General features: G+C 46.3%; 1 protein-coding gene across 1 annotated transcript in view; it reads right to left on the minus strand.

Annotated features, from left to right (window-relative positions):
* LOC115141471 (dedicator of cytokinesis protein 10-like) overlaps positions 1 to 17,593 on the minus strand; it is a 142,273-nt gene that overhangs the window by 72,240 nt on the left and 52,440 nt on the right. Inside the window, 22 exon segments of the mRNA XM_029680362.2 lie at positions 1,821 to 1,999; positions 2,465 to 2,497; positions 2,630 to 2,726; positions 3,017 to 3,100; positions 3,886 to 4,032; positions 4,689 to 4,760; positions 5,310 to 5,423; positions 7,228 to 7,297; positions 7,494 to 7,612; positions 7,790 to 7,882; positions 8,209 to 8,292; positions 8,561 to 8,682; positions 10,515 to 10,638; positions 11,151 to 11,243; positions 11,346 to 11,411; positions 11,961 to 12,148; positions 12,574 to 12,653; positions 12,950 to 13,072; positions 13,374 to 13,456; positions 15,597 to 15,719; positions 16,016 to 16,249; positions 16,954 to 17,112. Of these exon segments, the coding sequence (XP_029536222.2) occupies positions 1,821 to 1,999; positions 2,465 to 2,497; positions 2,630 to 2,726; positions 3,017 to 3,100; positions 3,886 to 4,032; positions 4,689 to 4,760; positions 5,310 to 5,423; positions 7,228 to 7,297; positions 7,494 to 7,612; positions 7,790 to 7,882; positions 8,209 to 8,292; positions 8,561 to 8,682; positions 10,515 to 10,638; positions 11,151 to 11,243; positions 11,346 to 11,411; positions 11,961 to 12,148; positions 12,574 to 12,653; positions 12,950 to 13,072; positions 13,374 to 13,456; positions 15,597 to 15,719; positions 16,016 to 16,249; positions 16,954 to 17,112 (2,487 nt within the window).

Consider the following 17,593-nt stretch of genomic DNA (forward strand, 5'->3'; position numbering starts at 1 on the left):
GGGGTCTGAGTGGAAAATGGCACCCATAGTGCACTACTCTTGACCAGAACCCTATGGGAACTATAGGGAATAGGGTGCCATTTGGGACGCACGCTGGATCCTTTCCAGCACCCCACTCCATGCCACCTTCTCTCCTTGAGTGCTCAGAGGTCCCAGTGAGAATGGCGCATTACATAGTCTGCTTCCTGCACACAGGACCGCAGGGTAGAGTGTGTGTGTCAGAGAGCGTATGTGCCCAGTTGAATGATTTCCTGCTGTTTCAAATCCTCATAGCCATCACTGTAATGTGCCCCTCACTCCTAACACACACACACACACACACACACACACACACACACACACACACACACACACACACACACACACTTTAAGTCAACCCAATATCTAAAAAGTAAATTTTACTGTGTATATGTTTCTGTCAGCTATAGTACATTGTACACTGTCCAATCAAAATATTTCAGTTTCCTGTGTGAAATAGTCTGGTCCTAGATCTGTTTGCGCTTCAGCCAACTCACAACATTTTTGAAAGTATTTTTTTTTATTTCACCTTTATTTAACCAGATCAACTGTCAACCGTAATCAGAGGAGTCGGCTAAAACAGAAGCATGTCTGGAACCAGGCTAATATCGCAGCTTACTGTCACATCTCTTTCTTACAGACATACACTTCATGACCAAAAGTCTGCTCATCGAACATCTCATTCCAAAATCATGGGCATTCATATGGAGTTTGCTGCTACAACAGCCTCCTCTGGGAAGGATTTCTACCAGATGTTGGAACATTGCTGCAGGGACTTGCTTCCATTCAGCCACAAGAGCATTAGTGAGGTTGGGCACTGATGTTGGGCGATTAGGCTCTGCTCGCAGTCGGCGTTTCAATTCATCCCAAAGGTGTTCGGTTGAGGTCAGGGCTCTGTGCATGCCAGTTTGAAGCACAGAATCGACTAGAATATCATTGTATGCTGTAACATTAAGATTCCCTTCACTGGAGCTAAGGGGCCTCGCCCAAACCATGAAAAGCAGCCCCAGACCATTAATCCTCCACCACCAAACTTTACAGTTAAACTATGTATTGAGGCAGGTAAGCGTTCTCCTGGCATCCGACAAACCCAGATTAGTCTGTCGGAATGCCAGAAGGTGAAGCGTGATTCATCACTTCAGAGAACGTGTTTCCAATGCTCCAGAGTCCAATGGCGGTGAGCTTTACACCATTCCAGCCAACACTTGGCATTGTGCATGGTGATCTTAGGCTTGAGTGCGGCTGCTCGGCCAGGGAAACCCATTTTATGAAACTCCCGACAGACAGTTCTTGTGCAGACGTTGCTTCCAGAGGCAGTTTGGAACTCGGTAGTAAGTGTTGCTAGTAAGTGTTGCAACCGAGGACAGATTATTTTTACGCGCTTCAGCATGGTCCCGTTCTGTGAGCTTGTGTGGTCTTTCACTTCGTGGCCGAGCCGTTGTTACTCCTAGACGTTTCCACTTCACAATAACAGCACTTAACAGTTGACCGAGGCAGCTCTAGCAGGGCAGAAATTTGGTGAACTGACTTGTTGGGAAGGCCATTCTATTGCTAATGTTTGTCTATGGAGATTGCATGGTGGTGTGCTCAATTTTATACACCTGTCAGCAACGGGTGCGGCTGAAATAGCTAAATCCACTAATTTGAAGGGGTGCCATTATACTCTTGTATATACAGTGTACTTGTAAACTATCGGGCTCTGGTCAAAAGTAGTGCACTATACAGAAAATACGGTCCCATTAGGGACACATGTTATATTATCATCTGGTGCCCGCTACATGGTGCTGGCGTGCGTGGCGTACCTTCATGGCGTAGCGGGCGTCCAGCGAATGCTTGGCCATCAGGTTCTTGAGGCAGGCGAGGGCCAGGTGGCGCAGGTCCTGCTCATCCTGCAACGCCAGGCCCAGCTCCCGTAGCAACAAGCCCGTCAGGAAGTGCTTCCGGCAGAACTCGCCCGTCAGGCTGTACTCTGGCACATCCACTAGGGTGGAGAGTAAGGAGGGAGAGAGAGGGGTTTGGGGGGGAAGAAACGGGGAGAGAAAGAGGCAGAAAGAGAGGGGGAGGAAGAGAGAGAGATATGGAGAGGGGGTTATGGGTGGCAGAGCGAGAGAAAGAGAGAGCTCAGTGCCCTAAAAGCATCCAAGTCTCATTTACCAGTGTTTCTCAACTTGCTTTATAGCAGAGACCAGACAGCTACGTTTCTTCCTTGGAGGAACCCTTACATTAAAACTAACACTTTAGAATTGACGAAATTGATGTCAGATAATCATTTTAGGGACTGGTTAGCAACATCTCATGGACCAGAGCTGGTCCTAGTACCTAGTACCACTACACTAAACTAAATGATGGTTTATTTATTCCACCCAGTGCCAGTCGTGTGGTAAAGAACACCAGTACAACATCATGTGAATATCACAAAATATCATAAAAAGGGACCGATAGTTACCCTGAGCACTTTGCGTTTCTTGTGATGCATTGTCTGAAATGGACAGGAAAGAGAAAGAACAGAAAAGAAAGTGTTAAGCGGTGCAATGAATGAAGATGAATGCAACGGCATTAATACCTAAGACGGACTTCGAAAAGGTCCTGTAAACCCTAGATGACTTCTGACCTGTGATGCGTGCGGAGGGGAGGGGCAGACTGAGAGGGATGTAGTGCTCGTGGTTGCACACCTCTCGCAGGAACTCAAACTTGAACTCACACAGCACCTGTTGAGAGAAATGTCGGAGTCACAACCTGATTGACCGAATAAAAACACCACAACATCTCTGAAGCACATTGTTTTCTATTCTAGTATCTATTTCATTGTTGCCTATTCTAGTATCTATTTCATTGTTTTCTATTCTAGTATCCATTTCATTGTTTTCTAATCGTTTCTATTCTACAGTGAGTGACATTGGCTATTACACCGACAGATAAGGCAATGCTTTATTCACACAATTCTGGGACTGAGAGACAGAATGAGAAGGATGTGTGTATGTGCAAGTGTGTGTGTAACCTTGTTGTCAGTGGCTGTGATCATGTTGACATAGTTGCTGATCAGCTTGAAGGTGAACCCTCGGTCCATGAGGGTGAAGCAACGCTGGAGGGAGGGAGGAAAAGAGGGAGGGAGGGAGGGGGAGGGAGATGGGGAGGAGAGGAGTGAGGTAGGGAAAGAGGGAGTGATGGATGGAGGAAGGGAGAGAGGGAGAGTCGGGGTCAGCATTAGTTTATGAAGAACATGAAAGAGAGAGGGAATTTCATAATTTCACAACACAATTAAAAACATGCTCCGGAACTTTGGAGACTTCTAAGTATCTTTTCAACCTCCGGCTTTCGGCTAGATGTGTCAACATGTAGTTCATACATGCATAATCTATAAGAAGAATTACTGTCTTACCTCAATTAGCCACGAAATCCCATGTTTTTAGGGAAGCTGTGCTACGCCATTTCCCCTATATTTTCCCCCATGTGGGCCAACCCCCTTGCAATTCAAGTTCTAGCCAACGAGCTTCAGCCCCTCGCATTTGAGTGACATCTAACAAGAGGCACATCATGCACCCAGAGAGAGAGAGAGCAATGAAGTGGTGCACATATCTGCACAAATGTGACGTGGTATGCAATTTTCGGGGACCACTTGTGGCTCGGCTCACGAGTGCTACTTTCAGAACTACTGTCTAAAAAGGACACAAAAGTACCGGAGAATCTCTTTAAGGAAATCAATATCGAACAACAGCAGCGGAAGCCATTTTCATTGCATTCATCTCCGCTTCATTAGTCAGGGAACACAAATGTATTACCATTGGCAGCATTTGAGCTCGATCTCGACAAGTGATAAGGACATCTCCCTAAGCATGTAATGTATGTGTGTGAGTATGTGATGCCCACCTTGACAAAGGCTGCCACGGCCAGGTTGGCACTGCGGGTCTCCTCTGCCAGCTCCTTGTTCTTCCAGAAGATGTGGTCGGACACGGTCATGACTAGGCTCTCCAGACGACTCAGGTAGGTTGAAGGGAACCTCTGTGGTCGAGGGAGCTGAGGCACACATAATATGGAACTTATAGGCCTAATGTATAAGTTACATTTGCAACACTGAGGTCGTAGGTTCAATTCCAGCAGGGATCACATATACATACTACAAAATGTATGCACTAACAGCACTGAATGGTACAGTCGGATGTAGGACAGATGCAGGCCCAATATATAGTCGGACGGTAGGCTCGAGAGAATCTGAATTTATGAGACTTGAGTACTAACTTTTTTTTTGTGTCGTACTGTAAGTCGCTTTGGATAAAAGTGTCTGGTAAGTGGCATATACACACACACTGGCCAGTATATTAAGTAGTAAGTACACCCAGACTGTTCACGAAAAGGGATCACTCCTACAGACAGTGAGTCATGCGGCCGTGGTTTGCTATATAAAGCAGCCATCAAGGCATTCAGTTACTGTTCGAATGAACGTTAGAACGGGCAAGACAAGTGACCTTTATGCGTGGTGTGATGCCATCGCGTCAGCATGGACCAACATCCCTGTGGAACGTTTCTGAAACCTTATAGAATACCCCGAAGAATTCAGCCTGTTCAGAAGGCAAATGAGGGTCCGACCTGCTACTAGATGGGTGTACCTAATAAACTGGCCGGTGAGTGTATATGTATATATTATAACTTCTTCATATGTTATGTTTCTTTACCTTGACATTGTCTGAGTCCACTAGATGCTGGGCCATGGACTTGACAATGAGCTCGAAGAAGAACCAGGAAAACTGCAGCAGACAGGGGTAAAAGGTCAAACAGGGGTCAGATTATGCGGTTCACGTTCAGTTAAGCACTCAGGGTCACATTCAATGGCACAATGAGATATAAATATATAATATAGAGCATATAGATGGCTTTGCTATGTAAGATAAGGCATCCTAACATGTGTATGCATGACATTTCTAGGTATGACTTTATTTGGACAGTCCCAAAAAGGTTTGTAGATGTAGATGTTCAGTAGATGTCCAACTAACTGTCAACATTTCAACAACGTTTCAATTAACTATTCACTAACCCTAACCCTTAATCTAACCCTAAACCTAACCGTAACCCTAGAAAGCAGTTGCATGTCAACAGAGTTGCAGTTGACAGTTTGTTGACCGTGTGAGCATCTGTAGATCATGGGACTATCCACCCAAATGACACCCTATTCCCTTTACAGTACACTATTTTTGACCAGAGCTCTGTGGTTTCCTTCAAGGGAATAGGGTGTCATTTGGGACTGGGTGTCATTAGGGTGTCATTTGGGACTGGGCGTGGCGGCCATCTAGGCTCACCCTGAGGATGTTCCTGACGGCCGGCTGCTCGTTGCTCTTCAGGTCAGAGGTCATGCCCTTGGCCAGCTCCTCGTGGACCGTCCGGAAGCCGTGCGACTCCGTCTTGAACACAAACTGACCACCGCAGCGGAGAGAACAAGGTCAATGAGACAGACGGCCAGAGACACAGAGAGTCCGACAGAGACAGACACATAGAGACAGACATAGAGACAAACAGACACAGACAGACATGCTGTACAGACACACTTTTTCTGTCTCTCACATACTGTACACTCATTACTAGCATCAAGGGAACCAAACATGCAACATTCTTGGCTCTACATTTACATATACAAGACCATGGTGCTTGCCTACGGAGCTGTGAGGGGAACGGCACCTCAGTACCTCCAGGCTCTGATCAGGCCCTACACCCAAACAAGGGCACTGCGTTCATCCACCTCTGGCCTGCTCGCCTCCCTACCACTGAGGAAGTACAGTTCCCGCGCAGCCCAGTCAAAACTGTTCGCTGCTCTGGCCCCCCAATGGTGGAACAAACTCCCTCACGACGCCAGGACAGCGGAGTCAATCACCACCTTCCGGAGACACCTGAAACCCCACCTCTTTCAGGAATACCTAGGATAGGATAAAGTAATCCTTCTCACCCCCCCCCCCCCTTAAAAGATTTAGATGCACTATTGTAAAGTGGCTGTTCCACTGGATGTCTTAAGGTGAACACACCAATTTGTAAGTCGCTCTGGATAAGAGCGTCTGCTAAATGACTTAAATGTAAATGTAAATGTACATTTAATTAAACCTACATATTAACATAACAACACCGATTAAGGTTGATGTAATCAGAGTTATGAGGAATAAGAAAAAGATGCTGAAAAATTAGCTTATTTTGGCAATGAATCTTTTTTGTGAGAAATGTTCCACCCACACTGTATGTGTCTGACACACACACCTCATTACCACTGACGTCACCCAATTGAGTTTGTTAATGAACTATGGCAACCACACACACATGCACACACACATTTGCATCGATGCACGCACACATGCACACACACACACACCTCTGTGCACCCAGGCACACACACCCACAACCACACGGCGAGAAAGCACTGGCCGAAAATTGCTTGCTGCTAGCCCCCACCCCCGAGCAGCATGCCAATCAGTTGCCATGGTAACGGCAGTTTCATTACAGTGGTCCTCCCATTCTTTCCCCTCCTCCTCCTCTCCTTCCACCCTCTCTCCATTTCTCTTTCTGTCCCTCTGCCCCTCTTAAAGATCAACTGTAGGATTCTCGTTTTCTTTCTACCAGACATGAAAAAGCTGGTGGTAAGCTGGTTCTATTCTCCATTTCCCTTTCTCACTTTCTGTCTCTTTCTCTCTCTGTCTGTCGGTCTCTCTCTCTCCATCTCTCTCTTCTTAAAAAGCAAGCCTTGCTTTTTTTTATTGAAAAGGCTCGGTGTCCTTGTGTGCCTTCCACCAGACACCCCCCTTCTCTCTTCCCCACAGCCATGCTTGTCTGTGTGTGAGCTGAGAGCCGTGTGTGTGTGGCAGACTCTCTCTTCTCTCTGTGTCCACAGTGTTGGGCACATTACCCTAGCCCCTCAGCCACACTCCTGCACTCACCACACCCCAAAGCCCCCACCTCTGCCCGCCGGCCCACACACGCCCGCCCACACACACACACACACACACACACACACACACACACACACACACACACACGCCCGCCACACACACACACACACACACACACACACACACGTGTAAACGTGCTCACACACAAAGCCTCCTTCTCTGCCTTCACAAATGAAGCTGTCTGTGTGCTACTCTCCTCCCCTCACCTCTCCGGCTAAACAACTGCAGAATCTGAGCCTCGCTCTTCGTGCAAGACAGGGCTAACATCCCAATGAAATGAGCACCATACCTTTATGTAGGAGTGCAGGTAGTGGTCTAGGTTTTCTTCATGACACTTAGCAACGATGTGGACCAGCACCCTGGTGAAACACATGCAAACAAGGTGGTCACTCATTCGTCATCATTACCTGGCAACATTCATAACCTGGCGACATTCTATTGCTAATCTGGCAACATTAATAGCTAATCTGGCAATATTCATGATCTGGCAACATGTATGCCTGCAGAATCCTGTAGCAGTGAGAGTGGTCCGTGGCCTGCAGTGCCTCATCCTACCTGGTGGTGGTGGTGGTGACTTCGTCATTGTCGTTCTGGGTGAGGACCTTGAACAGCTGGTTGAAGAGCACTGGCAGGAAACGAATTATCACCGGAATCTTCTCAATGCTCAGTAAGCCCTGTGGGAGAGAGAGAAGAAATAGAAAGAGAATCAGAGACAGAGCAATAGCCATAGACAGACAGACAGACAGACAGACAGAGAGAGAGAGAGAGACACAGTCAGTAATGGGGTGTATAGTATGGGAATGGAATGCAGAGATGTGAAGTCCTCCCTCCCTTCCTTAATTTCTTCAGACCTTCAGGCAGTTGAGGAAGTTTGAGGTAGGTGATTGGGAGAGGTCCGTCTCACGTTTTTGGCACTGCTGGAAGAAGCGATTTAGGTGGGGCTCCTGGCGATCAAAGAGAGAAGACACGGTCACAACCAGAACCAGAACCAGAATCACTGAGTGGAGATGAGGACTAACTGAATCTGCATCCCAAACCGAACCCTACAAAGTGCACTAGTTTTGACCAGAGCCCTATGGTCAAAAGTAGTGCACTAAATAGGGGATAGGGTTCCCTTTGGGGCACAATCCTAAAATCACAGTGGGATAACAAGGATTGCCTTGCTGGAGTTGAGACCCGTTAAAGTTTGGTTAAATACACTTTTTTATTTTAAGAACAAAGTTGACTTGTGGCACTTACAAGGAGTGGCAGGGTAAAGCCAGACTCTTACCTGGGTGTAGACTGTGGAGAGGACGTTGGTGGAGACCTTGAATATGGGCTTACCTCCGTCCACCCACTTCAGATCCGAGCCGTTCTGGGGGGAGATAGGGAGGAAGGGTCACTGAGCACCAGGGAGATCCATGCTTTCTTAACGCTTTACTGTTGTTCCCTTTGGTGTGCTCTCTTCATACCTCTCAGTCTCTCAATTCAATTTTATGACATGACAAAACTTACAAAGCAAAAAATGCCTTCTCTTTCAATTACTGTATCTCCTTCCATCCAAATATTCTCTTTCTACTTCCCCCCTATTTTCTCTCTTATCTCCCTCGCTCCCTTCCATGCATCTCACCCCCCTCCCCTACCTTAGTAGATCCGGGTTCTTTGACGAGCAGGTATCCAGGGGGCAGGCTACAGGACACAGGGATGTTGAACTCCTGTGAGGCCAGGCGACCCTCTCTGAGCAGAGGCAGCCACGAGTAGCCCACTGCAGTCACACACGCAACACACACAATGCACAGGGCATACCCGCACACACACACACACAGGCGAAAGAACACATTGGGAAAACAATATACTGTATGTAATGTGTAAATCAATCAATTAGTAAATCAATCAATAGTCAGCCACCAATTGTGCATGTTCTCCCATTTAAAAAGATGAGAGAGGCCTGTAATTTTCATCATAGGTACACTTCAACAATGACAGACAAAATGAGGGAAAAAAATCCAGAAAATCACATTGTAGGATTTTGAATGAATTTATTTGCAAATTATGGTGGATAATAAGTATTTGGTCACCTACAAACAAGCAAGATTTCTGGCTCTCACAGACCTGTAGACTTCTTCTTTAAGAAGCTCCTCTGTCTTGCACTCGTTACCTGTATTAATGGCACCTGTTTGAACTTGTTATCAGTATAAAAGACACCTGTCCACAACCTCAAACAGTCACACTCCAAACTCCTGATGGCCAAGACCAAAGAGCCGTCAAAGGACACCAGAAACAAAATTGTAGACCTGCACCAGGCTGGGAAGACTGAATCTGTAATAGGTAAGCAGCTTGGTTTGAAGAAATCAACTGTGGGAGCAATTATTAGGCAATGGAAGACATACAAGACCACTGATAATCTCCCTCGATCTGGGGCTCCACGCAAGATCTCACCCCGTGGGGGTCAAAATGATCACAAGAACGGTGAGCAAAAATCCCAGAACAACACGGGGGGACCTAGTGAATGACCTGCAGAGAGCTGGGACCAAAGTAACAAAGCCTACCATCAGTAACACACTACGCCGCCAGGGACTCAAATCCTGCAGTGCCAGACGTGTCCCCCTGCTTAAGCCAGTACATGTCCAGGCCCGTCTGAAGTTTGCTAGAGAGCATTTGGATGATCCAGAAGAAGATTGGGAGAATGTCATATGGTCAGAAGAAACCAAAATATAACTTTTTGGGTAAAAACTCAACTCGTCGTGTTTGGAGGACAAAGAATGCTGAGTTGCATCCAAAGAACACCATACCTACTGTGAAGCATGGGGGTGGAAACATCATGCTTTGGGGCTGTTTTTCTGCAAAGGGACCAGGACGACTGATCCGTGTAAAGGAAAGAATGAATGGGGCCATGTATCGTGAGATTTTGAGTGAAAACCTCCTTCCATCAGCAAGGGCATTGAAGATGAAACGTGGCTGGGTCTTTCAGCATGACAATGATCCCAAACACACCACCCGGGCAACGAAGGAGTGGCTTCGTAAGAAGCATTTCAAGGTCCTGGAGTGGCCTAGTTAGTCTCCAGATCTCAACCCCATAGAAAATCTTTGGAGGGAGTTGAAAGTCCGTGTTGCCCAGCAACAGCCCCAAAATATCACTGCTCTAGAGGAGATCTGCATGGTGGAATGGGCCAAAATACCAGCAGCAGTGTGTGAAAACCTTGTGAATACTTACAGAAAACGTTTGACCTCTGTCATTGCCAACAAAGGGTATATAACAAAGTATTGAGATAAACTTATATTATTGACCAAATACTTATTATCCACCATAATTTGCAAATAAATTCATTCAAAATCATACAATGTGATTTTCTGATTTTTTTTTTCATTTTGTCTGTCATAGTTGAAGTGTACCTATGATGAAAATTACAGGCCTCTCTCATCTTTTTAAGTGGGAGAACTTGCACAATTGGTGGCTGACTAAATACTTTTTTGCCCCACTGTATTTTCAGACTGCTGGCCCCAGCGGGAATCAAACCCACGACCCTGAAGTGTCACAAACACCATGCTCTACCAACTGAGCCACACAGGATCACAGTATTTCTCCTTCCTCCCTACCTGGGGTCTCCAGGGCCTCCTTCTTCTTGGAGTTGGTCTTGGCGTTGATATCACAGGTCACATGGTAGAAGGAGAAGAGTAGATGGTGCTTCTCGTGGAGCTTGGTGGGCAACTCAATCTTCACCTGGCACGCAGAGGATGAAACAAAGGACCATTTCACAAACAGGCACAGAAATGAAATGAAATCACAATGTATTGTGCATTAAACAAAAGTCTCAAAACATTAAAAAAAGAAGATGAATTGACAACTGGTGTCACAGTGATGAAAAATCAACTGAGCCACTAAATTCCAGGGTGAAGGTTCCCCTGGGTACAGATCTAGTATCATCTTCCCCTTCCCCTTCCCCCAATCCTAACCCGAACTATTAGTGGGGGAAATGCAAAACTGACCCAAGATCAGCATCTGGGGGCAACTTTATCCAGCCACTACACAGTGAAGGCTCTAGCCTGGTACGCACATGTCTGATTGTGCTTCAACCCCTCTCATTCATGATAATGAGCATCAGAGGAGTTTTGCACAAACAAAACTGGCTACCAGGCAATAAGAGCCCTGCACGTCCAATACATCTCTTCCCGTGCCTCCCCCCCTTCCATCTCTAGCCATACACCTCTTCAACACTCTCCTTCCACACTCACCTCATCATAGAAGTCTGGGTTCTGGGAGTGGTGAAGGACTATGGAACAGGCTGCTGTGGTGTAAACTGGGCCCCCAGGCTTGCCGTATATGCACTGAGGCAGCAAGTTAAGAGAAAATAAGAGAAAAGTGAAGTTTTTCCAAAAGAATCCACCATGATACTCTAAATGCTCTCGATGACAGAGAAGATACGACACCTTCAAAGGTTTGGCAACTTCCTCGTCCGAACTTCGAAACTCCACATAGACTGCAAGGTTACGAGCCTGTGAATGAAAATAACATTGTCACATTTGTGGGCATACAGTATTTCACGCCTGTCTGCAAAGAGGTCACATATAAGTCAAATCTAATCTAATTGTATTGGTCACATACACATACTTAGCAGATAATATTGCGGGTGTAGCGAAATGCTTGTGATCCTAGCTCCAACAATGCAGTAGTATCTAACAATTCACAACAATACACACAAATATAAAAGTAAAAAAATGGAATTTAAAAAAATATATAAATATTAGGAAGAGCAATTTCTGAGTGACACTGCGTAAAATACAGTAGAATAGAGTATATACATATGAAATGTACAGTGTTACTTGTGTATCACAATACCACATTATTCCATGGGCAAAAAATATATTTTGTCAACCTGCTTTATGTCAAATATTGTGTGCTATTGCTGGGAGAATAAACAAACGTGACAACACATGGATCTTTCTTTCCAACATTAGGTCGGTTTTCCTCAAAAGTAAGTTTGCTTCAAATTTAGTTTCCTTGCCATGATATTTCTGAGTATATCTACTAGATATCTACGGTACCTTGGCGAAGCTCTTCTGGCTGTCGTATTTGAGATGCCGGGGGTAGACGTAGACGTGGTTCTTGTAGACGCGGTGTGGCTGGGTGAACTTGGTGGAGTCCTGGACAAACTCCTCCACCTCCACGGTGGCCGGGTGCTGGCTGCAGTCCTCGAAAGGCTTGACGGGCACGTAAGAGGACGTCACACAGTCTGCAGGCAGACAGGCAGACGTCTTTATTATTTTGGAATTTATGTGAGTGTAATGTCTACTGTTCATTTTTGTGTTGCTTAGTTTATTTTGGGTTATTATCTATTTCACTTGCTTTGGCAATGTAAACATAGGTTTCCCGTGCCAATAAAGCCCTTAAATTGAATTGGAGAGAGACAGAGACAGAGAGTGAGAGAGAGGACATCTGTCATGCTTGTAACACTGATGGCTATCAACAGTAGAGAGAGAGAGAGGGAGAGAGAGGGTAGAACAAGAGATAGAGGGGGAAGAGGTAGAGAGAGAGAGAGAGAGAGAGAGAGAGAGAGAGAGAGAGAGAGAGAGGAAAAGAGAAAATAAAGTGAGAGAAGGAGAAGGAGAGACATGAGGGGTGTCGAAAGAAAGAAAGAGAAAAGAGTGTTCGACCTACTTGGATGCTCCATAGGGACATAGTCCACAGTGATGTCCAGGTTCCCTGGAATGGTCTGCAGTTTACTGGTCTTCTCAGCCCTGCAAAGACACAGAGAGTGCCAAGGAATGGGTGAGAAGTGAGCACCATACATTCACTATGACCAGGAGTTTTCCAGGTCAGGTTAGATGGTCATGACAAACTCTATGACTCTGACCTAAAAAGGGATCTGCACCATGGGGTTGAACTGACATGATTTGGTCTTTATCCCAAATGGCAACCTATTTCCCATATGGTGCTCTACTTTCAACTCGAGCCCTATGGGACCTGGTTGTGCACTAAATAGGGAATTGGGTGCCACTTGGGATGCAGACTTGATATCTTTACGGTGGCCTACCTCCTGTATTCCGACACCAGCTTGATGAGATCTTCGGTGGAGATCTTGTTGCTCTCCTGTTTGAAGAGGGGCGAGAAGCGAGACTCCCGGTCCACCGTCCCCTGATTGTCCTTAAACACAGACCTGAGACAGACAGCAAGACAAGACAGATAGATAGACAGACGGACAAACGGACAGGCAGGCAGGCAGGCAGGCAGGCAGGCAGGCAGAACAGACAAGGCAGACAGACGGATGCACAGACAAGACAAACAGGACAAAAGTTTTGAGTGTAAGATACTGTGAAAAGTGATCAATAACCTACACCTTTATAGACATTCCTTGTGATGCAGTAAATGCAGTTTGATCATTTAAGGAGAAAAGGTCAATAAATGGATATGGAGTGAGTAGGATTACAGAAAACACAGTGTGGCTCAGTGTCCCTCACCTGATGGACCAGGCAAATGGCATGTGGTACTTCCCCAGTTTACTGCAGAACTGCTTGTTGGATTTCAGCATCTTTTGAACCGTCTTCAAAGGGAAAGGAAGCGAAAGAGAGAGGGAGAGAAAGAGAGGGGGGGGCAGAGAGAGAGGGAGGGAGAGAGAGAGGGGGGAGAGAGAGAGAGAGAGAGAGAGACAGAGAAGGAAACATTACTTATAAAAGGGTCTGCATAGTTGATATTTTTTAAGTCTTCCGGCGCGATTCAGAAAACACACAAATAAATTATCCTTGACGTAGATAAATCTAAATCAACAGGGGTGTCAGGAACCTGGCACGAGGCGCAGCACTCCCAGTCTGTTCATCTACTCAACTTCCCAAACAAAGGCCAGGATTTCAGAATCCCACTCTGAATTCTGTGGGGGGGCATCTTGGAAAAAAAATATCAGAAAATCTACAGTATGAGGAGAAATGTATTTCCAAACCATCTGACTTCCCTGTGTGATTAAGCGGCATTTAAATAGAGCTTTACAAGACATAAGTTTTCCTGGTTGGAGGATTCACAAATTGGATTTGTAGTTGTTATTAGTAGATTAGAAATGTTTTTCACTGTTAATGTAAGTTTTTGTTTATAATATTTTTTATTTCATTATTATTATTACTACTACACAGTAGTTGCCATATTATTCCTGTTTCTAAGTATTCTTAGACGTGTAAATATTTGTATGAACATAACAAGATTCAACAACTGAGACATAAACTGATCAAGTTCCACAGACATGTGACTACTAGAAATGGAATAATGTGTCCCTGAACAAAGGGGGGTTCAAAATCAAAAGTAACAGTCAGTATCTAGTGTGGCCACCAGCTGCATTAAGTACTGCAGTGCATCTCCTCCTCATGGACTGCACCAGATTTGCCAGTTCTTGCTGTGAGATGTTACCCCACTCTTCCACAAAAGCACCTGCCAGTTCCCGGACATTTCTGGCGGGAATGGCCCTAGCCCTCACCCTCCGATCCAACAGGTCCCAGACATGCTCAATGGAATTGAGATCTGCGCTCTTCGCTGGCCATGGCAGAACACTGACATTCCTGTCTTGCAGGAAATCACGCACAGAACGAGCAGTATGGCTGGTGGCATTGTTATACTGGAGGGTCATGTCAGGATGAGCCTGCAGGAAGGGTACCACATGACGGAGGAGGATGTCTTCCCTGTAACACAAAGAGTTGAGATTGCCTGCAATGACAACAAGCTCAGTCCGGTGATGCTGTGACACACCACCCCAGACCATGACGGACCCTCCACCTCCAAATCGATCCCACTCCATAGTACAGGCCTCAGTGTAACGCTCATTCCTTCGATGATAAACGCAAATCTGACCAGACAAAACCTTGACTCATCAGTGAAGAGCACTTTTTGCCAGTCCTGTCTGGTCCAGCGACGGTGGGTTTCTGCCCATAGGCGACATTGTTGCCAGCCTCTCTTAGCCTATTGCGGACAGTCTGAGCACTGATGGAGGGATTGTGCATTCCTGGTGTAACTCGGACAGTTGTTGTTGCCATCCTGTACCTGTCCCGCAGGTGTGATGTTAGGATGTACTGATCCTGTGCAGGTGTTGTTACACGTGGTCTGTCACTGCAAGGACGATCAGCTGTCCGTCCTGTCTCCCTGTAGCGCAGTCTTAGGCGCCTCAGTACGGACGTAGCAATTTATTGGCCTGGCCACATCATCAGTCCTCATGCCTCCTTGCAGCATGCCTAAGGCACGTTCACGCAGATGAGCAGGGACCCTGGGCATCTTTCTTTTGATGTTTTTCAGAGTCAGTAGAAAGGCCTCTTTTAGTGTCCTAAGTTGTCATAACTGTGACCTTACCATCTGTAACCTGTTAGTGTCTTATTAACGACCGTTCCACAGGTGCATGTTCATTAATTGTTTATGGTTCATTGAACAAGCATGGGAAGCAGTGTTTTAAACCCTTTACAATGAAGAACTATGAAGTTATTTGGATTTTACGAATTATCTTTGGAAGACAGGGTCCTGAAAAAGGGACGTTTCTTTTTTTGCTGAGTTTACATGCATTTCTGGAAAACCTGGGAATATTGGGAAAGTTGCTAGAATTTTGCAACCCTATCCATAGGTAATAGGCTATAAAGGGAAACCATACAGTTTCATGCTATAAGGTGAGGGGTGGTAGTTAGAGTGAATTTAACAGTGTTGTAGAGTTGCGTCACCTTGCTGGAGTCTGTGTTTTTGATGTACGGCTCTGTTCCCGCGGCGATATTTCCCATCAGCACCTTCTCCACCCTCACCAAGAGAACAATGTCCGTGTGGGGATTCGTCACTGAGAAGATGGCCTGCGCACACACACACACACACGCACACACACGCACACACACATGGAAGGAATAAGTATGCCATCTCTCTTTTGACACTTCTCCCTATGACATTCCCAGTTCTGCCCCACCCCTCTGTGTGTTTCTGTACCAAATAGAAATAGAATGAGTAAAACGGATGCATGCTTTACTCCCATGGGTACACTTGGCTGATCTTGAGTCAGTTTGGCATTTCCCCCACGAATGGTCAATGTTAAGATTGGGGGAGGGGAACTGATCCTAGATCTGCCCCTTGGGGAAACTTCCTCCAAGCTTACCTGTTTGGGGAAGCGGAGCCAGTCGTCCAGGTCCAGGCTGAGGTGACAGTCTCCAGGTCTCTTCTCTGCAGAGGAGCTCAGTCCATTCTCCTGCCCCGCCCCGGGCGCTCCCGATCCAGCCCCACCCAGCATCTGACGCACCGTCTCGTGGTTCAGGTCAACATGGAAGTCGGCCGACACCTTCCTCCCCTCACGCACATCCAGCAGGGCCAAAGTCACAAAGAAGGGCTCAATCTGATGGAAATACGTTACAGGTGAGGAGCATCGTCAGGCCCAACTTAACCCAGGGCTTTATCAAGGTTTTCCAGCAGAGAGCTTTGACATGCTTGCTATGTTGTTCTACAATATTTCGGCAGGTTGATTAGGATTCAAACCTTCTCTTATTCCTACTCTCGTACGCGTTTAGCGTCAGTATTGCACCAAGCAAATCATTCAAAAGATGAACACTATTCACTTTCCAGTGACCACTGCACTCAATAGCTGATGTAGGATCAGCCCCTGCAGCATAGTAAACAACAGAGTGATACGTGTAGTGACCACTGAGCACCATCAGTTATGTAATGCATGTTAATAAATGGTTGTTTCTGAACCCTAACCACACCCAATGAGACGTGTATGTGTGGTTTTAAAGGTACATGCACAAAGTATACACACAGTGGGTCAATTTCCGCAACAACTAAGTGCGTGTGAAGTGCGAGCCTAAACTTTTCCGCTGTTTTGGTCCCGTAGCGACCATTTTGTTGCAGCGTGAAGCACAGATACCCTGCGTGACTGTGGGATAGCAAAGTCTGGCATCGAGCTCATCTCAATACTCAACGCAACCCCTACGGCGTTGTTCGTTGCAACGTCATCATGGTAAGTCTACCTTTAAGCTTTGGAGAACTGTGTGTGTGTGTGCGAGCGAGTCTGTTTGTACTTGTTGTTTTAAGGGGTCTTACGTTGGTGACCAGACCAGTCTCGGTCTCATTGATGCAGCCCTGCAGCGTCAGGTTGAGGGATCGACAGGCGATCATCAGTCTCCTCCCCAGCTTCTCCTCGAATGGACGGACTGATTGGCCTTCCCCCCTAGGGAGCTCGCCCCGCGGACTCCTCAACACCTAACACACAACCAGACAGCATCAGAGGAGGGGCACACAATTGGACTATCAGTGGGCAGCAGGGGGGAAGTTGAATGTGGTGTGTAAGCACTGGTCTGGACAAGAAGCCTGCAGACACAGAGGCCCTCCTGGGACAGAGATGCCCATCCTTTACCTAACAGTACTTAATTAACAGGTGAACTGTGCAGTAGCACCAACTGTCCTGCACAAGATGCATTACCCCTGTAAGTCTCCTGTAGGTGTTATATCAGTGTATTAACCACTACATGGGACTAACAGGGGTATCAGTGTTTTAACACCTACAGGGGATTTACAGGGGTATCAGTGTATTAACCCCTACATGGGACTTACATGGATATCAGTGTATTAACCCCTACAGGGGACTTACAGGGGTATCAGGGTGTATTAACCCCTACAGGTGACTTACAGGGGTATCAGTGTATTAACCACTACAGGGGACTTACATTTACATTTACATTTA

Source organism: Oncorhynchus nerka, linkage group LG14, assembly GCF_034236695.1.
Source record: "Oncorhynchus nerka isolate Pitt River linkage group LG14, Oner_Uvic_2.0, whole genome shotgun sequence".
Taxonomy (NCBI): Eukaryota; Metazoa; Chordata; class Actinopteri; order Salmoniformes; family Salmonidae; genus Oncorhynchus; species Oncorhynchus nerka.